The sequence below is a fragment of the Anopheles nili genome, chromosome X (assembly GCF_943737925.1).
Source record: "Anopheles nili chromosome X, idAnoNiliSN_F5_01, whole genome shotgun sequence".
In the NCBI taxonomy this organism is placed as follows: domain Eukaryota; kingdom Metazoa; phylum Arthropoda; class Insecta; order Diptera; family Culicidae; genus Anopheles; species Anopheles nili.
In genome coordinates, this window is record NC_071293.1 from 441,438 (window position 1) to 468,736 (window position 27,299).

Consider the following 27,299-nt stretch of genomic DNA (forward strand, 5'->3'; position numbering starts at 1 on the left):
ATCGGTGGCATCGGTCCGTGGCCAGTCGGTTCAACTAACTTTACCTGTCCGTTTCGAGATCGAACGCGCGTGAAAATTGTGAGTGCGCCATTATGATGGCCGAGGAGGGGCGGCAGGCAGCGTGGCTGCCAGGTGGAGTGTCCAATTTTCCGACGCGTGAACGCATCAGTGAGCATGCCGCCGAACCGGGTGCGACTGCGGAACGGCCCAGTTCGGCGCACTCGGTCCGGAGTCATCGCAGCAACGACAGCAATCAACCGGACGAAATCCACTACGTCAACCCGTTCGTGCACAAGCTCGTCTGGGACGATCCAATCGACAAGGCCAAGGTACGGTACCTAGAGGAAGTCCTCAGATATTTGCCTTTCTTTGGGTGTTTGATATATTTGCAAAAATGCAATGCAATACAATCTCCCTTATCGTATTTCGGTAACAACTAGTTGCTATCGGAAAGCAGCATATTCCTCCAAACTGGCTTGAAGAGTTAACGAAGAAATAGACGAATTTGCGCCGCGCTTCATTTTTCTAACGCCAAAACTGCGTGTCGAGATTTCCCTGAAGATATTTGATAGCGACAAAGCCCATGACGTATGCGGATGCTGCTGCTTCTCTCTTGCTCTTTCGGCTCGTTTCGGGTTGTCTTTGTTTGCCATTTTTGCTGATGATGGCGTGGTGTCAAGTACTGCGTAATGCTTGAGGCGAACAAAAGCATCGCCCGAAACCAGCCCACATCGCCAAAACCCAACAAACAGACTGGAGGAGGAAGATTCCCCTATGTGACTGCTTGATTCCCTGCTGCTTGACAACATCTGACGGATATGGACGCATCAAAGGACAAGCTTTGTTATAAAATGTTGTGAAAAGCGTTTATGCGTCTCTCAGTGCCTCTCAGTATCCATGCTTCCTTGTTCTCTTAGTCTTAGCGTATTGATTATGTATTTTAAGATGCTCCATCGACCTTCACATATTTTGATTGGCCTTGCTTTGTTCTGTCTGCGTGGATGCGCCATCCATGAGGAAAATAATTTGATGCATCGGTTTACCTAGTGTAGCTGAAGTGCCTATATGTTTCACTGTATTCTGTTTGTATTCTGATATGGCGCATTCCCTGGATGTATGTGCTTGCTTGCTTCGTTCCAAAATGTTCAAGCCAACGGAAATCAGAAGCAATCTCGCTCTCAATGGGCTGTATTCTCGTGTCCAGAAATAAAATGTACAAGCGAAACTTCATTTCGCTTTTTTGCAGATTATTTATAGGTACTATACAACGCGGTCTTTGTATCCCGTCCAGAAGTATCGCAGTCAAGCAACTGCATGGATGAGAATTTATAGGAATTTATGCGTAGTTGCAGTCCATATTGAGCCATTAAACGTTTTTTTACTATGTTTGCAAAATTGTGTTTAATGTTTGCTGTTATCTTATCTGAAGGCAATTTTGTCTTAATTTAAAATGATATCAAATTTGATTCATTCCATTTATTTCCTCTATTTCGAATAGACGGCCTTGTTGACGCTAATTCTGCTTCCATTCCGAGTCGCGTTGATTTTAATCTGCCTCGTCGTGGCGTGGGCGCTCGCTAATATAGGCCTGTATGGTTTATCAAAAGAGGATCTACGCACAAAACCTCTAGCTGGTTGGCGGCGGTGAGTATTGGTCTCTGGATGTATAATTCCCTCGATGTAGAATTGTTTCCACCTTTTTCTAGAGCCCTTGCGCGTCCACTTATTTTTCAATTACATCCCAATTACAGAGGCCCTTCTTATCGTGAGCCATGGTCAGATTTGTTTGTATTCAGATGGTGGTAGATTAGCGAATAATGGTACTAATAGAATTGCAGTGCAATGTAATCTACTAATCCTCTTAATTGGTTGTGTCGTTTCTCATTTGACAGTCCATAAAGTTAGTGTGCTGTTGTTGAGTCAACCACCCTGACATCAACAGCATAAACAAATCCGATTAAAAAACGGCCAATGGGCAGAGTTCACGGGATCGAATGATTCGATCATAAGTTCACCGTTGCTTCGCTAGCCCTTCTTCCACGTAAGGAAACAGGCAAATTGAAGCATCAAGGTCCACCCTGGTCTCTGAGGAACGGAATTGTTTATATGTCTGTCTTTCCCTTTGGATTTGTCTTCTCTGGGAGAGAGTGACTATTGCGCATTGGCTTGTAGTACCTCTAACATTCACTAAACCGCAGGCAGTGCAGCAAAATGGTCTCGTGAAAGTAATAAGGCCTGAGATTCATGACCATTACTTATACGAGGGGTCTGTAAATGTTGCGCGTAAAAATGTAACTAACTTTCCTAAACATATCTCTCCCTCTTTTGTTTGGTGCTGGTGTCGATGCAGTAAAGGTGTAACGAATACAACCAGATGGATCTTTGGTTGGTCACGATTGTTAGGACCGCTCTCCCTCTGAGGGAAAGTCTTATCCGTTCCTTTTTTCGTCTACCTCAATGTGGCCGTCAATATATACCGGGAAAGCTGGGGAGCGATGTCATATCATTTATTTTCATGACATTTTGACTGCAACGAAAGGAGGAGTTTCCTTGATCGAAGAAAATCACCTAGCATTTCATCAACCTGCGCAATGGGGTTTAATTGACAGATTTTCTTCGGTGAGTCTTGTGATTCCGTTCCGTGACAGTCGATGCAAATAAAAATTGCCAATCAACGCCGGATGCACTTTCTTCGATCCTGGAGATTCCTTTCCGGCCTGTTGCGCATTTGTGAACTCTCTATTAGTCCTCAAGCCATTAGTGCTACCTTTGATAGAATCTGAAAGACGTATTCATTTGTTATGTTTAATTGATTGTTATTAAAATACAATTTAAATGCAATCTTCTCTTTATCTAAAATACTTTTTACGGTTCTTAGAGTTTTTTGTTGTTGACCCATGCTGGTAATTGTATTCCGAGTATTCTAACCTGTGACGATATCATGAAATTTATTTAGTTTAGTATTTTGGTTTAAAGTATTCCAAATAATTGATGTGTACCAGGTTTTGGTACATTCGACCTAGAACCTACCCACATATCCTTATATGGATTAGCTCCAGTATAAGGAATATTGCAATAGCGGCCAGTTGAATGACACCGTCTTTTCTTTATACTCTCTGTTTCGCTCTTTCTCTCTCACTCTATCTTTCTATCTCTTTCTCTATCTATTTTATCTCTATGTCTCTTTCTCTCTTATTTCCACCCGTCCCATCCCTTGCAGCCAGCTGCGCCAACTCACGGCCCTTGTAATGCGCACGCTGTTCCTGTTCGGCTCGTTCAACTACATCCGGTATAAGGGCGTGCGAGCCTCGCCAAAGGAGGCGCCAGTGATCTGCGTGGCACCTCATACTGCCTTCTACGATTCGGTCTGCGTCGTGTTGTTCGGACCATCGGCCGTCGTCGCCAAGTACGAGACGGCCTCGCTGCCGTTCTTCGGAAGTAGGTGTTTGTCTTGATCTCCTATCTGATCATGGTGCTTCACGCCGCTGGTTTGACATCCGCTGTCGTTTCCAATCCCCTGTCCTCTCTCTGTCCGGTGATCAGCCGACGAACGAACCGAACGTGAACTACTTCAGTGTGCTTGCTTTTGAGCAATTGCAAAATGCTTTCCTCTAATTTTGACATTCCGCACATGTCCACTACACATCAGGCCCCAACATACTAGATGTGATCCTACGCGGGACTCATAATGTTGCATTCGACTTGCCATTTCTCTACCATTTCCATTATTTTACACTCTTCCACGATACCGATACCACGAGGGATTTATCTACTTCATTCAAGATTTCCTTTGACTAGGCAGGGCAATGAGAACAGAAGCGAGCCTATCGCGATTGATTTTATAGCACATGCTCCTTACGTATTACACGATATAGTTCGTGTTTATGTGTGTATGTGAAAAAGAGTATGTTTGTGTTATTAATATATACCATCAACGATGGGAAGATTTTACCTTTCTGGGTCCGAAAAGAGGCGAACGATGCTCACAAACTCAAAGTTTCTTTAAAAACCAATAAAAAAAAAATTTATGGGTCCGAACATTTGAACGATTAACGTAATGAAGACTTAAGACGTACGAAATAAACGCAATGTACATCATCGTCATTCACAGCACTGTAATCACAAACCATCATCTCGCATGCATTTTCTCTTCCTCTGACTTATCGCTCTCTGGTCCCATTCTTTTTAGCAAGCTTGCCATAGATGATATCATCTGCGACACTTGATGCATGGTTTTATTTTCAGTCGCGGTCACAGTATTTTCGCTAGCTTCGATCAATAATTTTCTCTAATGATCCAGATCAAGCATTTAACCTGTTTGGTATAAGGTTTATATTACGCACATGGTCATGGAACTAAATTAATCCATTTCCAGGGGTGTTGTGTTGTTTATCGGAAATTCGCAGGTCAGTCATCAGACAGTGGATTAAAAATAGATCCTTTGCGCCGTTTCGGTGTGTACAAAGTCTGTCCGCGCCCAGTTTCTGTACATAGAGCGAAACGAATAACATGTCACTAACCATTTGCCTGCCTAAGCGCCCTGCGGGTGTAGCCACTAATGCATTTTGTTTCGACGACGGCGCGCTTTTTAACATTGTTCAAATATATTTCCACAACGGCAACATTGTGTCGATGACCTTTGTGCATACCAAAGTTTGCGCAGATTCAGCTTTGAAATGTTTGCAAACTTGCAACCTTACTCCCTGGTACCTTCTACTATCTATTATGCTTACGCATACCTTGATCTTCGACTAACTTAAGCAGTAACATACCACAGTTATATGTAACGAAGGTAATCGGTGCTGTCGTTTATGTGTTGAAAAGATTGTTTACATTTAATTGGGAGCTAAATTTTTGCCGTTTTGTAGCATGATTGCAATAATTTGTAACAATGCCCGTTATAACACACCAATTTTCCTAATATCATTTAATGGTGAAACACTCACCAAGTCACACACCCATATATATATATATATATATATATATATATATATATATATATATATATATATATATATATATATATATATATATATATATATATATATATATATATATATATATATATATATATATATATATATATATATATTATATATGTATATATATATATATATATATATATATATATATATATATATATATATATATATATATATATATATATATATATATATATTTATATTTATATATAATTATATTTATGTATATTGGGGGTTGTAAACAATTTGCATCGTGTCATGTCCAGCCCATTTTCATGAAGTGTATTTTTATCTTTCTCTTTTATTCTTCTCTTTCTCTCTTTCTCTTCTTCTTGTACATTGGGCGATCCTGATGAAACTTGATCCATTTCCATTCCTGGAATTGTTTTGAATCAAAATTGTTACTTTTATGTTACATTTCTTACACCACACACTTTACATTGCTTTTAATTTTTTTCGTACTTTAAATTGATCATGTTGCTGGCGTCTCTATGTACGCTTTTCTTTTCATCTTTGTTATTTTCCTGGTGAAACTGATGCAACCCTATTGAATGTATATTGATATGTGAATACATTCACAAATCTTCCATCCATTAACAATTTACGTACGCTTTTATCAATCTGATTATCACCCAATTCGACATTATTTCTCAAATCCACATTCACCCACATCCCATATCCACCCACACGCATATCCGCACCGTTTATCTTCAACTATGCATTACGAAATCAACCTGAACGGACTGAACGTGAACGTGCATGATCGATGGACAAATAAACGACCTACGGAAATCTACCACCTGTTTCTCCTCTATATTATCCCTTCCTTGGACAACCACGTGGCGCTCGCTTTGGACGGACTCTTCACACCGGAACATATTGACAATGTTATAATTGAACCTATGCCTTGAGCAGACGGCTGAAGTGGTCGTTGGGCGAGTTTGCCGTTCTGGCGTACACCTGCGCCGGCCTGGGAATTACGATCCGCGGTCGGCAGGCCAGCCGTTCCGAGGCGCCAGTGCTGGTGGTGTCACCGCACAGCTCCTTCCTCGACGCGGTCATCATCTATCTGACCGGGCTGTCCAGTCCGCTGGTTCGAAACGCTGACCGCAATCTCGGGAGTAAGTGTCAGAATTTGATTTCTTGTGTTTTTTCCGCAGCCTATTTTCTTTACCTTTATGTTTCCTCTACAACCTACCTTTATTTTCTCTGTGTTGATTAAAATTTCGTTTGATCTGTAGTAAGTCTTCCAATCCTTTTATTTTGGGTATGACCTTTTAAATTCCCTTTTTATGAAACGCTTTATGAAGCTTGAACGTTTTCCCTGTAATTGGCCCTTCTGTCTTATTTCTTCTTTTTACTTTATATAAAAATTATACCATTATAATTTTTTTTCCAAAACACATAAAATAGACAGACACAGACAATATCTAGTTCTACAAATTTATACTACTTTCTAATGTCAGCTTTCTGCTTTTAATTATGAGAAAAATCGACTGTTTGAATCTTCCAACTTAAAATAGGGAGTTTTAGCTCATTATTTCCATTATTACCCTGTCAAAAGGGACGTATTGAAGAAATGAATCTGTCTAAATACATTTTCAACTTCCCGGGTCAGCACTATTTTGTCGGTGCTAGAATGCTAACCTACCAGTAATTGCTGCAAATATATGTTTTCAAATGCTCGAATGCCAACGTCTTACTCCGAAGCTGGAACGATTGTATCTGATTTTTTTTGCATACTTGACATAATGCATAATTGATTTTCAAAGCTCTCCATTTATACAATCATTCAGTATTGCTTTTCTTGTGTGTAAGCTCAGTAAGTGTATCTCATGAAATCCTTTCAACCTTGTACCATTTATCATTTGTTTGCTTGTGTGGTTGTGTGTGTTCGTGCGAGGGTGTGTATCGCTGATGAAGTAGTGCTGTGCAATATGCTCTGTGCGGGGCAACCGTTTTTATGTAGTTCGTCTTCGGTTTGTTTTGTCATGCTCATCTACGCACCCGGCTATCCACCGTAGAAAGAGGTCGAATCTCATCACCATTTATACACACGACTACTAATGTTGCAACTTGTTTCTCCTTCGTTGATGGTCACGTGAAAAATCAATATAAAACGTGCATCAAAAACTAAGAACTCATCGACTACGCCCAGCCTATCTACGTGTGTCGGGAGGATCCGCATTCAAGACAAACCACCATACGGGAGATTATTCAGCGTGCCAATTCGAAGGAGGACTGGCCCCAGATCCTCATTTTCCCCGAAGGCACATGCACCAATCGCACTTCGCTGATAAAGTTCAAGCCCGGAGCATTTTACCCCGGTGTTCCCATCCAGCCGGTTTTGATGAGGTATCCGAACAAAGTTGACACCGTCACATGGACATGGGAAGGACCAAACGCGTAAGATATATTGGTAGCTATTCCGAGAGATAATATAACTACAGCTCTTCATTTTAACAGCGTTCAACTGCTCTGGCGTACGCTTACGCAGTTTCACACGTTTTGCGAGATTGAGTTCCTGCCTGTGTATTATCCCAGCGAAGCAGAAAAAACAAATCCAAAGCTGTATGCTGATAATGTACGCTTACTAATGGCCAAAGCGCTAGAAATTCCAATTTCTGATTACACTTTCGACGACTGTAAGCTCATGACGTTTGTCAAGAATATTGGCATACCACACGCTGCTGCCATAGCTGATGTTGAAAAACTGCGCGAGACACTCAAGTATGTAAAGTGCATGTATTATTATAATGTTGGTTCTTTTTGTAACACTTTTCCATTATATCGTAATTGTAGAATGGATCTCTCCAATGTGGAGTCTGATATAGTAACACTTCAGCACGAGTTCACAGACACCAACAGTTATCTCACGTTTGCTCAGTTCGTCGAAAAAATGCAAATTGACCCCAACGACGAAGCGGCGAGCAACCTGTTTCAAAAATTCGTTAAGGTATATCTCAGTCCTGTGAAGCAATTTTAACAAAAATTAAATTCTATTCCTTATATTTTCTAGCCTCAAACTCCCAACATTATTGACTTCAGAGAGTATCTTTTGCAGTCCTTATTTTTAATTACGCTGTATAAACCTAAACTAAAATTTGCTGAAGCTTTGTTTTATGTGAGTATTATACCAAATGTAAGCGATAGAGAAAATTAAGCTTCCTTGTCTATTGTTACAGTTGAATGGCGTCGATGGACGTGTTAATCGTAGCCAACTGTACGATGCTCTCAAACATCTGGTCCGAATCTCACGCAAGGAAATAAACAGTATTTTCCTTCTAGCGGATTCTGACAATCTCGGAACTATCAAATTCAGTACGTCTATTTTATTCATCTTATTTGCTGATCTCCAGCTTATTTTGAAATTTCTGCTAATAATTTTTAACTACATAAATTAATTCTCTCGCATACAGGTAATTTCCTCAAGGCAATCGAGCATAATCCACTTCTTACAAAACTCGAGAAGAATAATGATCCCAACAACTTAAGACTGGGTTGAAAATCGTCCTCTTATTTTTTAATCGGCCGTGCGATTTCGGCTTCAGGCAAAGAATACTAAGAATACTAAGATATATCTATTATTAGATCAACCTATCAGAAGAAAAAGCAGAGGACGATGTAGTTAACGTTAACGTTATCAATCTCGAACATGTTTTTTGAAACATAAAATATACTTAAAGTTGTCAGTTATTGTTCACTATGTTTTCACAGGGTACAATCACAAAAGATCAAATATAAAATAATTGTTTAGTTTAAAGCTACATTAATTCATCGGAAGATTGTTAATATTATAACAGCTTGACTCTTACTCTTCGAGCTTGGAAAACCTCACTGTAATTTGTTCATTTTCAACATCTAGCACCGGTATCATTCATCTATAGTAATCAATTAATCAATGACAGTAGCAAAGTCCATCTACGTTTTGCGGAAAAAATAGCTCGAAGTGATTTGCCCAAATGAACATTCGTGCGAATGCTGACCGAGCCTTGAAGGGTATACTGAAACATAACATACTAAAACGGTACTTAGTATGCTGTAACATCGTATTTTGCCTAAAACGGCCAAAGAAATAACCATAGCGAACTTATGCAGTAGTCTGGATTGCACATTGATACTGCGAAATGGAAACCACCAATGGAATTACCACCTGATGTTCTTCAAGAGTCTGGTTAGAAAAGACCTGCGCTACGACTATGATACTGGGGCTAGACTATCATACTTCATTGGTCAGAATATCGACCGTCTCTAAAGGAACTGTATTGTTATGAGCAACTTTTTTATACTTTTTAATAGTATTTTAGATAAATGGCAATGATTCTACCATTCCTTTGAACACAAGCGATGAATCTTGCCCATGCAATTGGTTGTAAAATTAATTCTATGTTGAATAATTTGTTTCTAAATTTATTATGAACATAACTACATAACTTATGAACATAACATAACATGACAGGCTACAGAGATAATTCAACACGCTGTTATTTTATTCGCAAGCACTGATGGCCTAGATTAAGGATAATCCTGTCCAAACTAATAATTCTTCCAGGCTGCCGTTTGTAAATATTTTTTGCATATGAACGATGTCGAGCAATTACTATTTTCATTTGAGATATAGCTTGAGTGCTATGATCGTCGTTGTCGACAATGTAAGAACAGGAAATTGTAAATTACATCTTTCATGTGTAAGTGAAACGTAATCGATTGAGTTTGGTCTATACCTTAAAACGATTTTAAACCTGCTTTTTGGAAAAAATACTTTGGAGAAATCTTACGACTAGATTAACCTTACAAAAATGTGCTAGATTATAGTAAAATATAACTCAGAGTTAGATTAAGCATGCGTGTGCGACTGTGTGTATATGTATGTACGTGCGGGTTCTGTTGTAGCCCAACAAATATTGAAAGATATTGATGGATAGTAGAAATGATCAGGCAAAATCATTTATAAGCTTTGTAAAAATAATTGAAAAATCAGGTTGCAAATGAAATTTGCCAGGGTATTAAAAACGACGACACTCGTACAACTACAGTTGAAAATATACGCACGAGATATGTAATAAGAGAGAGAGAGAGAGAGAGAGATAATATATATATATATATATATATATATATATATATATATATATATATATATATATATATATATATATATATATATATATATATATATATATATATATATATATATATATATATATATATATAAAGAAAACGGAAGAGAATGATGGCTTTCCAATCGCTATGTCTCTCTTTGGCTAACTGTTGAGATTTCAGTGTGTTACTCTGTGTCCTGTAAGGAAACCTATGTAGATTAAGGTGTATGTGGAACAGACGAGAAAAAAACACTATATAAATGAAATAAAAATGAGAAGTAAAATCTTGATCAATTTGTTTCCACATTCAATGAGAGATGAGAAAAAAAAGAGTCCGAATCCGTTCTGCTATAAATTATTGTTTTCGTAATAGATTTCACGGTCAATAGTATGAATAGCGAGTAAATCGTGTGTTGTTCCGCCCTTCTACACCGTTTGAACCAGCGATTGAGTATGATCGTTATTTATATCATGCTCTACCCCATCGGTAGTGTGGTTTTCCCGCGCTCACGAGAGAAGCAATAGCGAGCTCGCTCACCCGGGATTGGCTACCGTCTTTCTCATTTTCGGCAGATATTTACAAGTTTCGCACGACTTTCCTCACTTTAGCGTCTCTCGAAAGAATTCAGTCCAACCGGCCGGCGCAGGCAACAACGACGTTGACACACAATAGTTAAAGTTTTGTGCTCGTGCCACACGGGTGGGGTGAAGTTCTGGGCGCATATCGTATCGACGTGAACCGCCGGGATTGATGAGAAATACACACTGTTATTGGAATTAAGTCAAACACAAGTGTTTCACATCAGTGGTTTGGTCTGCGAGCTTGTGCTGGAATACAGTTTTGTTTTCCAGCTCCATCTATCAACCAAAAGCTACGCTAGAATGGAGTTTCACCGATCAACGGATGTTTCAGACCCGGCAGCGCGCATTCGTGAAGAGGACTATGTCAATCCTTTTGTACTGCGACTGGATCTCGATGATCCGTGGGAACGACGGAAGGTAAGTGCATTGGCTCCAGCGATCTTTGAGGCATACGATTTGAATTTACACTTCTGTTTTTGCAGACTTATCTCATGACCCTGCTTGTGCTGCCAATTCGAGCGATATTAATGGGATTGTGCTTGCTGATGGCGTGGGTGTTTGCCTCCATAGGCTTGTATGGGTTGACTGAAAAGGAGCGTCGTTCGACACCAATTTCCGGTTGGCGACGGTATGTGATGTTCTACAGTGATATACAAACTATTAGCATGGTACCATCTATCGGTATCTGCACAGCCAGCGTGCGACCTCACGTGGGATTTTCCTCATGAAACGGGTGGCTAGAGAGTTCGGAAAAAAACCCAGCGTGACATTGAACGAGAACGCAAAAAGAGAGCTTGAAGCCGAACGAGTTACACATGCTTAGCAGCTGTTTAAGCGCACGACTGCATGGCTCCGGAGTCTAGACGCAATGTTGAGTGTGGTATCAGCCGAGTTTAGGGAGACCTTTGTACCACACGCAACGCGTCGTCTACTCGTTATCAGTGCGAAACGCATGAGCAAACAAATGGTTTGTCGAGGGAATGCTGGGCAAAGGAGAGAAACGATCCCTACAAAAAACTGAACACGTTCCGGTCACGAATATGTTCGTGAGAGAGGGACGAAGCTATTTTTAAAACTCTCATGTTAAAAAGTGGCGTGATCCGCCGTACTTAGCGTGCGCAAAAAAAAAACTACCACAAGTGGCTGCGGAATAACAAACCGTCTTTTCTTTTGGCGTGATCTCACGGCCGGATGAAATATCTACGACTTCCTCATGGGTCTTATGATAACGAGTGGGTTTTTAGTCGCCTTGCCACCAACGATCATGAACTGGGCAGTATAAAACGTTTGGCAACCTTCTTAATTCTTCGTTTCACTGAGCAGAATTTTCTTACCTATGCCAAATTTCCACTTGAAACTATACGCGATGAAGGTGAAAGCAAGCAAAAGCCGAATGAAGCTCGATACCAGCTCTTTAACTAATTTTCTGTCATTACAATCGTTTGGCAAATTGTGTCAAAGATATCGGCAAAATTAGCGACGCAATAAACAGTTTCAGCTCGAGCGAAACGCGCAACAATTGCATATTTTTAGTACCATGCACGATCATAATGCACACAAATTGTTTCTCTTGTCAAGGACGGTTTACGTACAGGGACACTTATCTAACCGCAATTTAGTCACTTTCTGTCTAGTAATTGACTTGGGGAAAAATTTGGCATAATTCTGATGTTCAATCGATCGAACATAATGATATTATTATTATTTATTTCTCAAATAACGTTAAACAATTAGCCAAATTGCTACATTTTAAAGATTCAAAACATAATTTTCTTTCTTCGTTTGCAGCGAAATGCGTGAATTAACAGCACTGGCTATGCGCATGCTGTACTTTTTCGGATCCTTTCACAGAATCAAGGTGAACGGCGTATGCGCATCTCCACGCGAAGCCCCACTTGTGGTTGTTGGACCCCACTACAGCTTGTTCGACTCTATTATCGTCGCTTATTGTGGACCATCGACTGTGGTGGCAAAGAGTAAGGCTGCTGATCTACCATTGATTGGAAGTGAGTTTTGTTGTCAGTCATAAACAAGTCTATAGACTTATGGCCGGCTTCTTATGTTTATCATTACAGAGATCATCGATATAACGCAACCAATCTACGTGTGTCGAGAGGATCCGAACTCACGGCATATCACGCGACATCTCATTATCGAGCGCGTCATCTCGAAGGAAGATTGGCCGCAGATTCTCATCTTTCCCGAGGGCACCTGCAGTAACGGCAAAGCTATCGTTCAGTTCAAGCCGGGTGCTTTTGGACCTGGTCTGCCTGTGCAACCTGTTGCCATTCGATATACTAATCCGATCAACACGGTTTCCTGGACGTGGCAAGGACCAGGAGTGTAAGTAGAATAGAGTTTTAGCTCCGGCGATGTCCATTGCATGTGTATTTTGTTGTTTTTTCCATCCAGGCCGATACTATTGTGGCGCACTCTTACATCGCTGAATACCGGATTCGAAATTAACTTCCTGCCTGTGTACTATCCCAACGAGCAGGAGCGTAACGATGCAAAGCTATACGCGTTGAATGTACGCAATTATATTGCTCAGTCCCTTGGAATTCCCGGCACAGAACATGGCTACAACGATTGCAAGCTGATGAACTACATGATTGCCATCGGAATGCCGTACTTTGCGTGGAGTCATGATATTGGCAAAATGCGCAAATGGCTTGGGTTGGTAGAGGCTAGAATAGGTTTTTTAATAACTGCAACTAACATTGATTTTCATTCTTACAGGCTTACAGACGGTACCGTCGAGAAAAAAATGTTGGATCAGTTCGCTCCCTTTACAGAAGAAAATGCTCGCATAACATTGTCAGAATTTGCAAACAGGCTAGACGTACCGATAAAAAACGATTCTACTAGAATATTGTTTAAAATTTTTGAAAAAGTAAGAAAGATAGATCAAAAATAATTACCATAAATGTGATAATAATTTGATTTTATCTTTTGATGCTCACAGAATAACGATTGCTCGGGATTGATTGACTTCCGAGAGTATTTATTATTGGCACTCTTTATGTCTACTCTGGGCAAACCAAAACTGGAGCTCTTGAAACTTTTATTCAAGGTAAGAAGCCATTAGCGATACTGGCAAAACAGTATGCTATTTTCAACGTGATATTTTTTTTAGCTTTACGGAAATGACCAGCATCAAATAACTAGAGAAGGGCTGTATCGAACTGTGAAACATTTGTCCTCCATCTCTGAAGAACAGTGCGACAGGTTGTTTTCTAAAGCCGACATCGCAAACTGTGGTCTTATATCCATAGGTAATGTTGAAAAATGTAATTGAATAAAAAAAAAGAAGTGGTCTTTTTAACATTATGTCTTTTATAATTTTCCAGAACAATTTGAAGGTAGTATCAACTGTCATCCTATACTGATCGATCTTCAAGAGCTAAACGAACCAAAACCATACGCAACGCCGTCACAAGCGAAGATAAGCTAGACACATCAGTGATAGTTTTATGGAAACGACAAGTAATATCACATGCGTTTGTTATGTTAAATTAGTAGTATTAGTAGCGTTGTTGTGGCATAACGTATTCACATTTATTGATGTTCATGAAGCTCTTCGTTTGTTAAGTGAATGTATGATTCAAAAGGCGCGATATGCGGTTCAGGAGTTCAACGATGATCGCCTACTCGTTCAGCTGTACATTGCACTCTTCGATGCGACACACAAGTGGCACGTCGAATAATCGCGGTAGATGGCGTGGAGCGTGCACTATCAAAAAATCATCGACTAGCTCCTTTCGATAGCGATGCCATAGAACCCCGGCCAGAAACCACCGAAACAAGCGTACTCGCGATGGTTGTCGTTGTTCAAGAAAGATGCGAATGCGGTTCCAAATATTGCCCCGATTTTGAGGTTTCTCAAGCAACCAGTATCGCGGTATCAGTAGGCACTGGACGCGGCTGCGAGCAAACACAGCTCGATCAACCATGTGTTCGCCGATGCCAAAGACCGAGCCGCGACTGTAGGTGGCGATGTCGACAAAATGGTACTCAATCTGAGATGGTTTGTGTCCCGCGATTGAAGGTGCTGGAATCGTTCTAAAATAAGGCATGGGTTAGAAAAATTAACTGATAATTAGAGTAGATAATTATGTAAGTGAATGTTATAAAAAGGTATATAAAAATAATTATAATATAAATATATATATATATATATATATATATATATATATATATATATATATATATATATATATATATATATATATATATATATATATATATATATATATATATATATATATTATTTCTTACAAATTCATTCATGTAAATGCTTCCGTTTGCTGATGTAGGATCCCGCGGAAATCATATAATTCTGCTTTAATTTGCTTTTCATGAAGTTTTCTATCCATTTGAGACCGATTTTCCACTGAAATATTAACTCAGACATTCACACTTAACCATAAACTAAACGGTCTTTTATACCTTTGACTTGAAGTGGGCAGCGTGAGTTCTTTGGCGAGAGTTGAGTCCTTTTTTTGCTGACGCCGACGATGAAATCGAGTTATCTCGTCCTCCGTGTATTGAACCTTGGATAACCGATAACGCTTGGCTCCCGTGCGGCGGTCGTGTCGCCAATGGAGTTTGAGGCATTGCAGAAGTCCACACTCGCCGCTGAGCACAAAGTGTGCGTAGTTGACTGGGGCTTCGCCCTCGACGAACACTGTCTGATCAGGCTCGAACTGACGGATCTGCGCCCGATGGCAACAGTTCCGTCGCTGCTCATCGGTCCATCGATCAAAGTAAGAGAACCGTGCCAACGCCTCCAACAGGTATTGTTCCTCAGAAGTCAGCTTGAAGCGTACTGGAACCGTTTGCTGGCGAGCTGCTACAAAATTTGACCGTGTCCGAGCTGATGCGAGGATCTTGCGTAGACCCGCCGAGTGCGGTCGAGGCACAACGTCGACTGGCAGGATGCACAACTGAGGCCCGATATCGCGTGTGTACCATGCGCGAAGCTGTCGATATGAAATTTATGCATAGGCGTGGTGAATGGTGAACGGATGCGGTGTCAAAACGTGCTAGGCCGTGACAGCAGCAAAAGGCCCTAAACTGGAACCCGCCCTTGAGCAGCGCCCGTGAACATGCAACGGACGTGCCAATGCTGTGTGTGACCGCCAGATACAGCCTATGCTCGGAGCTTCCACAATGGTATCCTTTTTCCGGGATTTGTTTGCCGTGATGTACGGTGAAAGTCACGCGATTTGACGCCACCACGCTCTATGCTAATGTGACTGCTCATAAACATCCCACCATAAACAAAGAAGAAAACGTAGCGCTCCGGGGCTAGTCAACTGCGAGCTACAGTAGCATGGAGAAGTTAACGATGGATTTGAGTTGGCCGGGAAATCGACTATTCTTAACAGTGCAACGTCGTTCTAACGCCATAAGCCGAAAGACAAGGAAATGATATGCGCCCGACGGAATAGAAGGTAACCAATTTCAACTGTCATTTACCTCATTTGAATAGGCTTTTTTACGGTTGGTTTACATCGTCCTCGAATGCCGATACCCGGAGAACTGAATCAAGAGCGAACGCTTTTTGGAGCAAGGCTTATGAGACTTTTTCTTATCTTGCAGTAGGAAAAATAGTGTCATGATGAAACATGGTTGCTATCCTATTGCGATCCTATTGGTCATGGTCAAGTCCTAAAATCTCGCAGCAAGGGTCCCACTGAATTGAAGTATGTATTGGTCTTAGATGAAAAACCAAATATCGAACTCACTAGGCTATGCGCTACTCTCCAAAAGACAACTTTCCGTAGTAACGATGTTTTTAAAGTATTATTTATTCATAAGGTCGATCGGTAAGAAGAAGCCAATCGACAAGCAATACAATATTAAAACACTACTTAATAATCTCCTAAACAGCCCTGACTGCATGCTCCTAAGCACTCCAATTTCCGAGAGAAAATTTTTCCCGTATATACTTTCGCTTTCTTTTTTATACTGATGTATACTAGCACCAGGACATGCGCCAGGACTGCATCTTAGTACTATCAACCTTCAAGAGGCTCGATTTGCTTGCAAGCGCACAAACTATTTCTACATGGTGAACATTAATGAACTGAAGAGAGATGGATCTCGGTAGATTATCAATTGATCTCTGGAGCACAAGTAGAATCGAGAATTCATATTGTGTAACAAAACGTATTTGTTGTAGCTGAGTCATTTGGGGAGGATACGGTTTGGGCTGGATGAAATGATTAAAACGAACTGCAGATGCGATATGGACGACATGAATAAGGTTGCCTGTACCGCCAGCAACGTTCGTTGGCAGTTGTGACAAATAATAAATATGGCAGAGATGAGGCCTAGCTACCTCCCTCTCGAACGCCCTGGCATCGGCGGCTGAGGCTGGTGGTGCAGGTGTTGAACGCTCTCACGTTGCTCACTTCCGGAAGAGTAGCTGGCGCTGCTGTTCGGGTGTTAGCTTCGCAAACATGCGCTGGGAGGAGGCCTGCGGGATGCCGTGGTTAAGAGCCAAAACCTTCGTGATGATGTTGAAGTCCTCCGCTGAGCGGGACGTGATGCCCGACTGGAACAGCAGGTTTTGTAGATTCTGGCTGTCGCTAAGTGGAACCGGCGACGATCCACCGAAAGAGAGAGGCTGTGATGGTCGGAAGGGCGGGCTCTGCTGCTGCTGAGGAGGTACTCCTGCAGGTCCGACGTTTAGTCCAAAGTTTCCAGTGACGGGCTCTTGGCGAAACACCCTGTTACGCTGCTGCAGAGGCGGTAGCTGCTGCTGATCGAACGGACTCGGTCCGATCAGCAAAGGCGGTAGCACAGGGAACAGGTTGAACGGTTGGAAAGGCTTTACTGGAAGAGCTTGTTCGCGAGCCAGCTGAGGTGACTGGCTTAGAGCCTTCACCTGCTCGACAGAGGTCGCAACCTTGGTGCCCTGGTTCAATGCCGGTTGCTGCGGTGATGGTGGAGGCAACTGCTGCTGCGACTGTTGCGGCTGGAAGTCGACGGCTTCCTTGAAGGGAAGCTGCTGCTCCACCGAGATCGGGATGGGCTTACCGCCCGGCAGGCTGACGCTTGGGATGAATTGCACAGCTGGTCCCGGCCGAGGTAGCTCTTGCACGAAGGTTGGTTGAGGCGCAAGTGGTACCGACGGTGACTGCTGCTGGAGAGGCAAGGGCTGTGGTTTGAAGGGAGGTAGCTGCTGTGCAGAAGGTGGAAGTTGCTGGAACTGCTGCTGTTGCTGTTGCTGCTGCTGGAACTGTTGCTGCTGCTGTCGGAACAGGCGTTGTTCCTGTTCGAAACGTTGGATGCGCAGGCGAGTCTCCTCCTCTAGACGTTGCTTCTGCTGCTGTAACTGCTGCTGCTGCTGCTGGATGATGGCTTGCTCCTGCTGGATTTTCGCCCGCAACAATTGCTCCTGTGCGCGTTGTTGGTTCTGTAGGGCGATCAACTGTTGCTCGAGCTGGCGCGTCTTTTCCTCCAGGGCGCGTGTACTCAGACCGAGTGAAGAAGCTGGAGCCAATGGTGCCAACAGTGGTTGATTCGAGGGAACTCCCGGTGAAGCTGACGGAGTGGTAGTAGTAGCTCCCCCAGACAGGTTCACTGGAGATGGCTTGAAGTCCGACTGTACTGGTGACTTCTGCTTCGGAGGGGTTTGAAGCAGTGGAATAACATTACGCGGTACTCCTAGTTGATCCTGCTGTACGGTGAAGGCCGCTACAAGCGGAGCCTGGAATATTTTGACATCCTCCGATTTGACTCGCTCAATATTCTCGCCATCCTCGTTGTGTGTAGGGGCAGCAGTGGTTGAAACGGGCACGGAAGTAGTTGTTGGCCCAGTGGAGCTTCGCGTAGAGGCCGAAAGTGCTTCTGTCGTATCTACAGGGCCTTGCTCAGTCACACTCTGCGGAACGATTTCGTTCTCTGCTTCCGATTTCGGCACACCAAGTGTCGTCTTTGGCTTTGCGATGATGATCGTTTTGATGATCTCGTTCGCGTCAGCTGATCCAACTGTCACTAGGCCTGTCTCGCGCTGCTCCACTTCTCCTTCGATGGTGTCCCGATCGTCCTCTGATGCCACGTACGTCCGGAAGTCTCCCGCAGGCTGATCACGAGTGCGCGCCTGTCCATCCGCAACCGTGCTCTCCTCGAGTAGCTCATCTAAAATGGTGGTCGCGAAGTTCTCCTCGGTCGTGTTAGCATCTCCTAACAGCTGCTCCTGCTTCTCCTCCTCTTGGCGCTCCTTCAGGTGGCGTAGGGCGCGGAGCAGCGCTTTGCGAAGGGCCGGATCGATGTTCAGCTTTCGCTCGATGGAGCCCTCCTTCGCACCCTCTACTGACGCGACCGCCAGCAACACCGCCAACAGCAGTAGGCTGCACATCTGGAAGTACCACAAAGCGGACCAGGTATTAGTGCAAGCTGACCGAAATGGCGTTCAGCTCCCACGCAACAGAGACGCAAACCCGGCAATTAAGACCAGTCCACAAGCAACACCGACGCGGGAGGAAAACATTTGGTGTAGCTTAAATAATACTACTTCTGTTCGCATCCGGTCGCTTCGGCATCTCTGCCGATCGATAATGGCGGTGATGGGAGGAAGGCTGCCATCATTTCTAAGTCTCTCACCTACCCCATTGCTACGCCGGAAGAATTGTATCTGCGTGCGATCCTTTTTTTTCGGCGCTATTGCGACCACTTTTCCAACCCTTGAGACCGAGACCCTTCAGGTTGTCGAGACGTGATTAAACCACCGCTAGCTCAACTCTTCCGAGATCCCCTTCTACTTTTCCGATATTTTAATTCTCTTTCACCTGGGAAAACAGTCTACTCTTTGCGTGGTCGCATGCGTCGATCTGAGGGCACGAACGGCGAAATAATATGATAATGGCAGCTGCGTGCAGTTAACATTACGTCATCGACACATACGATGCGTTCATCGTAATGCACTTACGTTGCACATTTCCTCAATCTTTTACAGTTTTCAATTACGATGCAGCTCAATTTCGTCAAGAATGGTAACGCTCATCTCGCGAACATTCCTATCTGAGCTTAACTGCTGCGAATTCGCATAAGTAATGGCACTGACGTGTTGCGATGCAAGATAAAAGTGCAATCGCATTTTACAGCTACCAGCGGAATCATTTTCATCAAGCACTTACGATAAAGGTGACCAACGCTGACATGAGCGACACCTCGTCCGTCATCTTCTACCGCGCTTCGAAATTTCCCCGGGAGGAAATGGAACCAACGCGTCGTTTTCTTTTAGTTACATTTAGAGCAAAAGTGCTCCAAAACAAAACACACCCACACCGACGTCATCAGGCATCTCGCGGTTGATAGCGAATCAGCAGTGTGGTTGCTCAATTAAGATTGTTAACCGAGGGGTGATGCCTAGGTCTCGGTCTTCATTCCTTATTGTCTTCTGGTGGCGGAACGAGCCTTATCATTTTCCCATCCACCGGACAGGAGTGCTCGATCCAGCCAAAACAAACGAAAGGCACTGTGACTGGTCGAGTTGCCCGAGCCCGGGTGGTTGGGAGCTGAATTTAAATGTGTATAATTTCTCCATTACCTCATCCGCCCGGTGACACCGGTGAAATCGCACCAGCTTAATGACCAAAAATGGGCCGCAAATACCATTTTGGGGCAGAAGAGGCTCGTTGCGCCACCACCGTACAAAAAATTGCTAGTCTGTGAGAATGTGCCGAGCTTTTGTGTAAACTCACTTAGGTCAGCTGAATGAGCGCTGAAACGATGGACGGGATGTTCATCGATTGCGAATCTCACAATACTGGGCACAACTCCACGTCCCTCGTCAGCGACCCGGCGTTTATACCAGCTGTTGACCTAGCTGTACCCCCGAGAAAAGTACACATTTTAAGAAGTAGTCACATTGAACCTCCAATCTCAATTGTATAAAGGAGAACAAATAATAATGATGTAAAGCATGATAAATTGTGTACCGGAGGCCTCGTGCCCGCTGCTCTTGGCACCGATGCCCTTTACTGGTACAGGTTAACGGCTTTACCAGATTTGCGCTGAACCAGGTATACCTAGCTATACACATCGTCAACAAAGTTTTGAAAGGCTCACCAATGCGGCTCATAAACACTAACGAAAAACTTACCATATCCCTTTGTGAGATTAGCAGGGCCGCAAAAGGAAGCGATAATAAATTATAACTACCGTCATACCGTCATGCGGTGAGGTACCATCTATAAATTGGCAACAATGGCAGTGTAATGGAGCAAAGCTGCCATCGTAGCAACACGACCCCAGCGGCAGCCATTGCCAGTGGAATAATCAGTCGTGATTGCGGAGTGTGTGCTGTGCCATCGATGCCGAAGATGCCAAACTCAGACCAGGCTCAAACGGTGCTAGTGATAACTTCGACATCGGTGATACGAGTACGGGAGCTTCGGTATTGATTGTATTCAAATTTAGCATGTTTCCATCCACCAGCAGATCTTCTGCCAAAACACCCTCGCTTTACGACAACTTACGTAAGGCTGTAGGCTCAACTTCGACGGCGTGCACCATGAAGACTTTCCGCACTGTGCGAAGTTCAGACAACCACGAAAATCGACTGCACCATCTCCGGAAACACTTTGTGTACATGTTGTGTGTGCCAGTGTGCGAGTGGGGGATTTTTACCATTTTCTTTAAATAAAGTGTGTACCGGTTTGTGGTACCGAATTCGTCGGCATGAGCTGCAAACAGAAGAGGCGGTGCAAACAGCGCACATCGGTGAGGCCTAGTGCTTGCAGCAGTAGCTATTGTGATCAAAAGTGTGGCTTTCTCGATGGTTGATCGAACGGGGCTTGGGCCGGGTAGAGAAGGCAGAGGGTAGAGCGTTTTCGAACTTTCTCCCATGCAGAGGGTTGTTCGATTAATGATTACGTTTATCTTCCTGGTAGGATTTAACGGTTGTGCACCAGCCGCGCATCGTTTCCGTTGCTTCCGGTGCCACGGAATGCCCAACATGGTAGAGACATCATTCGAATCTCCCCTGGGGATCTCGTATCCGTGTGTAGATAAACCACCTGGGGTATCCGAGCTGAAAAGCAGCTACTGCCTTCAAAGTGGGAGAAAATCGCAACCACTCCATGTGATTACCCGCACGAGTCATTGTCAAAAGGATGACTAACCTTCACCAGACCGACTGCGACGCATTTGCTTAATCCTTTCCCACGGTAGAACATCTATCCTGGCTACGGTGTCATCTGGCGCTGCCGTCGTAGGCGAATGCCGTCATAATTATGCTATTATTTACAACCTCTACCCATCGCATCGCGCCGCCTTACGACACCGGCGTATCTCAGTCGCGCTATCATCGTCGGGTGAATTTCCACGAACGGCCGCCCACCGGTGTAACTTGTTCGCTTCCGCGTCCACGTTGTGCGCCAGCCCCTGCCAGTTTTGCTCGAAATCGGCTCTCGATCTGCCGCGCGGCAGAGGACTGTAATTGTCTCGGTGTGAGATAACGCCCAGCTGGCACGCAGGTAGGCCGCACGCATCGAGTTCGCGGTTCAATTAGAGATCCATCGATCGGTGTTACACATTCGTATAGTTTTCCGGCTCGTCGGAAGCCACTCACCGAGACTAGATCGGCCACTCGGTCGGGATGGAGGTGTTTATTTATTTGTAGCTTGGGTGGCTCGATGGCCCTATTAGCCGAACGGAACAAGTGAGGCATGCAAAGTAAAACACTCACGCAGCGCAGATCGAGCGAGAGTTAGATAATTTACCGCATTAGGTAATAAGTCACAGATCACGGACCTCTCCGGCTAGGCACGCGTGTATATGCCGATTGATGTATTGAGCTTCATTACTGGCATTATGTGCTTCCCGTTTCCTATTCCTGTGGGCCGTGAGGCGGGCGTACCAATAGAGAGCAAGCTCCTCACTGGTGTCCTCGCGGAAAACTATTCCGCGTTCGCGAAATTGCCGGGCAGTTGGCGAAATAATTCGACAGGACCCCGCAGGGCCACTGTCAAATGTCAAAAGCCTTCAACTTGACAGCTGTGCACCAACGCCGTCTTGCTCTGGTCCGGTCCGGTCGTGAGTCCTCCGGCTGTGCGCTTCGCCTATGTACGTGCAGCATCATCGTAATCATCTCCACCCTCACTGGGTGTGGTGCTCAGATCTTTATGACTGTTATTACCATAATTCACAGGACGGGGTCGAGCTGGGAGCGATCGCGAGGCATGCCACGGCCAGCTCAGGCCACAGTAGCCTACTCTCGCAACTGACACCATCGGTGGGAAAGTTTGGCCGCCCGCGCGGGATTTATTCCTCTTCTGACACATCCAGCCTGCCGGCTTGCGGTGATTGATTTTGATTTATTGTGCACCGCTTACGTCACCACCCGTCGGTTCACGTACGGCGCATACTGTGTCTATGGCGCATGCTGTGGCCGCTAATTGTTAACGAGCTGTTTATGATCCACAGCGCGTCACCGCTCGAGGTGCCGTTCCTAGCATCTCGCATGTGGCATAAGCCGAAGCATCCACCAGGTGGGTGAGCGAGATTCACACATAAATATTTAAGCGCAATGGCACGTCGCCATCTTCGCTGGCTCTATCGGCACGCGGCTAACGGCAGCGTTATGAAATATATGGAAAATCTAACGTGGAGAGGGATCCGCTCACGAACGCACTCGCAACATTGCACCTCTTATGTGTGCCGCCACGAGACGGTTATGCGCGGTGAAAACGAGCTGCGTCTTATGTTTGCTTTGCCATTACATCTCGAATTCGATTTGTCTTGAATTAAAATAGTAGAGAGGTGAGCACCGAAAGTGAAAGCGATGCGCTAATCTCGTGGCCTCATGGAAGGGCGCATCTTCGGGGAAGCCGTCGTTACACAGGTCGTTAAATTTTGCATCAACATTTTCAGTGTTTCCAAATCAAATGCCTTGCGTGGATCCTTACTCACTCTTAAAAGCCGTTCAAGCATTGCCTTGGCGGTAGGTGAATACTTCACCCCATCGGAAAAATAGCTCACACAAAGCCAAAGTTGGGGATGTGAATTTCATTCGGAGTAGTTCTTTTATTAGTTTTTTTATTCCCTTCTCAACCGGCTGGGCGCGATTTGTTAGCACAAAACGCTCACATAAGACAACGATGGAGCCCATCGAAGGCTAATGATGCCTGAGGCGCCGGAAGGAGCATGAAGCGAGACGATAAAACTAAAACCTACCCCTGACCTCATGGAGGAAAAGAGTAGCTTGAAATCCCATTACCACGCGGGCACACGGGCAGTGTACAGGGCGGATCGACTTCGAGATCGACTTCACGAGCCCAATGTTGGAGTACGGGACCTGCTGCAGGAATGTGCCCCCCAACATAGGGCTCCTCGTTTAGGTGGCTCTTCGCATGCTTTCATTGGCTCATTTCACGCCCTCCCACGGGCAGCTTGCCTTCCAATATTTGACATTTCGTTCCCAGCAGCGGGTTGACCTCCTGCGGTGCCGTGTCACCCGCCAACCCGCAAACCCTAAACACCGAAGCTACTTGAGCCATCGAGGGCTCTTCGCTCACGTTCGAGGCACGTCCAGGGTAACAGCGATCACTAGCCGGAAGGCGAACAGCCCAAGGTAGAAAGCGGCAAAAGTCAAGCACCGCCATTTTTCCCCCATTGCGCCGCAGCATCTCCAATTACCGGTCAAGCGAATTCACGTGAAAATTGTCGTTGCCTTCGTCGTCGTCGATCCTTTGCCAGTCGTTCCAGAGCCGGATCCCCCCCCCCCAGTGGACCCGGATCTCGCGTGATTTCGTCGCCCACGTCCATACGGCCGCCTCAGGGCTCGGGTGTCGTCTTCATCGAAACTTTCTCCGGGTCTTCCAGGTCGCGCCATGCTCGAGATGGCGACTCCCGTGGTGGGACGTCCGTGCTTTGACGTCATCCTTTCCACTTTCGCCAGGCGGGTTCTGTTGGCGGCGAGTCGCATTTTGATGCTAATTTCATATACCTGCCGGCACGATTAACCTGCACCGGATGTGGGCAGACCGTTCATGGCCTCGGACTCGAGTTCTAAAGATCTCCAGAGACAACGAAAAGCGAGAAAGCCAACTATGGAACTACTTCATAAAGCGAGCATCTCAGGTCCCCACAATGTCATCTTAAACCGGGCAACGGGGACCTGCCTTTAACCACAATGATGCTCGTCAATCACCGCGGAGTTCCTGGTACCCAACAGACCGATACTGACGAGGTTTCTCGGGTGTAAGACCCACGCCAGGGTCTCGCTGATAATCTGGATGCTTCGAGCCCTTCGGTGAGGCGCATTCCACTGGCGGGATGAAGATGAACTTAGCACCTAGAGGTCACCGTCCCTTCCGACTTTCCAACCCGTTTTCGGGTGGCGTGTATCTAGATCCCCCGAGCGAAGGAGAGTAATCATCGAAGGTCGTTGACACCGGCCTAGGGCTGAGCTTCGGTCGATTGCGTCGTTCACCCTTTTACCTTCGCGGTAGCCTTTTCAAAGGCAACTCGGGTTCGTGACACAATTTGAACCGAGCTCATCCGTTGATCTGACGTTCTAGAGCTATTGGAAGTGCTGTTCGTGACAACGCGCTTCAGTCCATCTGAAGGTGTTTTATTTTCCCTTGGACCTGCCCATTCGTTGAAACACGGGAACGCTTCAAGGTCGAGTGAAATTGAATTCGTTCAGCAACGATTTGGAGTTCGCTTTGAATGGGGCCAATTTAAACTCGCCTCCTGTCCTTTCCCACCGGTCCTCATCACTGCACCACCCTGCGTTGCACCACTCAACGGCGTGCACTAGCTTATAATGGCCATATTTTGATCATTATCGATCCAACAACTACTCCACTCAGGTTTTGAGGTGGAGGCGGACCTACAGCAGGAGCGCTAGCACCTGCGAAGCAATCCATTTTCAATCCGTTGGGCATGTTGGTGATTTTGGGCTTTGTTTTCCGCTTCATTCTCCTCCAAACGGACGTGAGCTTTGTGTTGGTTCTATTGCTGCACGAGGTCTGAGAGAGAACCGAGACGATTGTTTTTCCCCTCGACCGTTCTCAGTCGCTACCAAAGGGTGGTGGCCGGTCGATAATTACATAACTTTCCCGCGAGATTGTCCGCGGAGGCGATCGAACCGTGGAGAAAAAATGTAAACGAAAATCCGGCCGCCCTTGCACTTCCTAAAGATGCGTCGTCATCCGCGCGAGGTCGCCCTCAGCCAGTCGAAGGGTGGCATGGTGGGCGTTTCGGGATTGTTTTCTTTTACTGTACTTGGAGTACTTGGAGCACTGGACAGGACCGTGTCTTGAGGCTATCCCGTGTAAGAAGACAATCATACGCTATTATCATCGGAGGCTTCTCTATCTCTTCGTCGTCTCTCGCGGTCAAAAGAAGGAAAATTAAAAGGAAAAAAAACACATCCAGCATTCAACGCCATCGCTCGACGCATCGCGCGTAATGATCACCGCGAGTCACGCATATCTTAACACCCCACATTTCTCCCATCCGAGCCTTCACGTCAGCAGTCAATCAAGCGGCGGTCGGGTGTGCTTTTTTTTTCTTCATTTTCATTTTTCACCCCTCACCCTTCGGACGAATTTGGCGCCGAAGCGAGCGGGAACGAGCGCCTATTGGCACGCGGAACAGGGCACACGCAGAAAGTAGCGTCACAATTGTGCACCACCGGCGTACGCCAGCACCACGCGCCAACTCGGTGCGTACGTTACGAAATGGGCTCAAGTAGCGTGGTCCAAAGATGCTTGCGCTGACCTTTCGCTTCGCGGGTCGGGCTAATTATGCGATTGAGATGGGCCTCCTGGGGAGGATGTGGCTTTTTTGCTTCTTCAGTTTTGTGTGTGCTAGTCTCGCGTTCAATGTGGTGCTGTTTGTTTGTAAGCCTGCCATGGTGTTAAATCATAAACCAGCGCTCTCACCACGCCGTAACGCACTGTTACGGTGTCTCTTTCACGCACACGTTTCGCCGACTAACGATTGCTTTCGAGTCGTTTTGGTTCTGGCGGGTGAGGTTTCATTCGATCGCTTGTCTCTATGTTTGTCCGTTCTAAACATTATATATATATATATATATATATATATATATATATATATATATATATATATATATATATATATATATATATATATATATATATATATTTATTTATATTTATATATATATATATATATATATATATAAATAAATAAATATATATATATATATATATATATATATATATATATATATATATATATATATATATATATATATATATATATGTATGTATATATATATATATATATATATATATATATATATATATATATATATATATATATATATATATATATATATATATACACATATACATATATATATTTGCGATTAAAGAGTAGAGAAAGAAAAATCCTAGAGAGCCTAGAGGGAATGCTAGGACGAATGCTTAATTGGGGAGCTTCGAGATCGACAGAGCTTTCTCTGCTCCGAGCACAACCGGCTGTAGGGAAATGAACATTTTTTTTCTCTTCTTGTTGTGCAACATAAAAATGAGGTACCATATGGTTTCCGAGGAGAATGTATCAAGCAAAATGGATATGACTGCGAGGAACGCCGCAGGCCGTTGAGCTTAGTTTGATGCGCTCGCTTCGACCAGCATGCCGCCGG

General features: G+C 44.4%; 4 protein-coding genes across 4 annotated transcripts; 2 read left to right on the forward strand and 2 right to left on the reverse strand.

Annotated features, from left to right (window-relative positions):
- The first annotated feature begins 92 nt into the window (after positions 1 to 92).
- Positions 93 to 8,487, forward strand: LOC128728312 (lysophosphatidylcholine acyltransferase-like). Its single transcript, XM_053821931.1, has 9 exons — positions 93 to 329; positions 1,499 to 1,644; positions 3,221 to 3,438; positions 7,121 to 7,388; positions 7,449 to 7,712; positions 7,785 to 7,938; positions 8,002 to 8,106; positions 8,168 to 8,303; positions 8,402 to 8,487. Exons 1-9 carry the CDS (start codon positions 93 to 95, stop codon positions 8,485 to 8,487), a joined length of 1,614 nt encoding a protein of 537 aa, XP_053677906.1.
- Positions 8,488 to 10,963: 2,476 nt separating this feature from the next.
- On the forward strand, positions 10,964 to 14,712 carry LOC128729053 (lysophosphatidylcholine acyltransferase-like). The gene is made up of 9 exons (XM_053822700.1): positions 10,964 to 11,080; positions 11,146 to 11,291; positions 12,452 to 12,669; positions 12,739 to 13,006; positions 13,076 to 13,339; positions 13,403 to 13,556; positions 13,629 to 13,736; positions 13,800 to 13,938; positions 14,014 to 14,712. Exons 1-9 carry the CDS (start codon positions 10,964 to 10,966, stop codon positions 14,115 to 14,117), a joined length of 1,518 nt encoding a protein of 505 aa, XP_053678675.1. The 3' UTR covers positions 14,118 to 14,712.
- On the reverse strand, positions 14,311 to 15,935 carry LOC128728313 (uncharacterized). Its single transcript, XM_053821932.1, has 3 exons — positions 15,875 to 15,935; positions 15,113 to 15,515; positions 14,311 to 14,725 (listed from the first exon to the last, which is right to left on the reverse strand). Exons 1-3 carry the CDS (start codon positions 15,933 to 15,935, stop codon positions 14,311 to 14,313), a joined length of 879 nt encoding a protein of 292 aa, XP_053677907.1.
- Positions 15,936 to 17,078: 1,143 nt separating this feature from the next.
- LOC128728314 (mediator of RNA polymerase II transcription subunit 15-like) lies at positions 17,079 to 19,857 on the reverse strand. Its single transcript, XM_053821934.1, has 2 exons — positions 19,813 to 19,857; positions 17,079 to 19,034 (listed from the first exon to the last, which is right to left on the reverse strand). The coding sequence occupies exons 1-2, from the start codon at positions 19,855 to 19,857 to the stop codon at positions 17,079 to 17,081; spliced, it is 2,001 nt and encodes a 666-aa protein (XP_053677909.1).
- Between the last annotated feature and the right edge of the window lie 7,442 nt (positions 19,858 to 27,299).

What these genes read in the sequence shown, in the direction of transcription:
- LOC128728312 (XM_053821931.1), top strand. Translation starts at nt 93, where the DNA reads ATGATGGCCGAGGAGGGGCGGCAGGCAGCGTGGCTGCCAGGTGGAGTG. An exon ending in CCTCTAGCTGGTTGGCGGCG is followed by an intron (nt 1,645 to 3,220) that starts GTGAGTATTGGT and finishes CATCCCTTGCAG; the next exon opens with CCAGCTGCGCCAACTCACGG. An exon ending in TCTCGGAACTATCAAATTCA is followed by an intron (nt 8,304 to 8,401) that starts GTACGTCTATTT and finishes TCTCGCATACAG; the next exon opens with GTAATTTCCTCAAGGCAATC.
- LOC128729053 (XM_053822700.1), top strand. Translation starts at nt 10,964, where the DNA reads ATGGAGTTTCACCGATCAACGGATGTTTCAGACCCGGCAGCGCGCATT. An exon ending in AAAATGCGCAAATGGCTTGG is followed by an intron (nt 13,340 to 13,402) that starts GTTGGTAGAGGC and finishes TCATTCTTACAG; the next exon opens with GCTTACAGACGGTACCGTCG. An exon ending in CTGTGGTCTTATATCCATAG is followed by an intron (nt 13,939 to 14,013) that starts GTAATGTTGAAA and finishes ATAATTTTCCAG; the next exon opens with AACAATTTGAAGGTAGTATC.
- LOC128728313 (XM_053821932.1), bottom strand. Translation starts at nt 15,935, where the DNA reads ATGTTTATGAGCAGTCACATTAGCATAGAGCGTGGTGGCGTCAAATCG. An exon ending in CAAATCGCGTGACTTTCACC is followed by an intron (nt 15,516 to 15,874) that starts GTACATCACGGC and finishes CAAATTTTGTAG; the next exon opens with CAGCTCGCCAGCAAACGGTT. An exon ending in CTGCCCACTTCAAGTCAAAG is followed by an intron (nt 14,726 to 15,112) that starts GTATAAAAGACC and finishes GCCTTATTTTAG; the next exon opens with AACGATTCCAGCACCTTCAA.
- LOC128728314 (XM_053821934.1), bottom strand. Translation starts at nt 19,857, where the DNA reads ATGACGGACGAGGTGTCGCTCATGTCAGCGTTGGTCACCTTTATC. An exon ending in CAGCGTTGGTCACCTTTATC is followed by an intron (nt 19,035 to 19,812) that starts GTAAGTGCTTGA and finishes TGGTACTTCCAG; the next exon opens with ATGTGCAGCCTACTGCTGTT.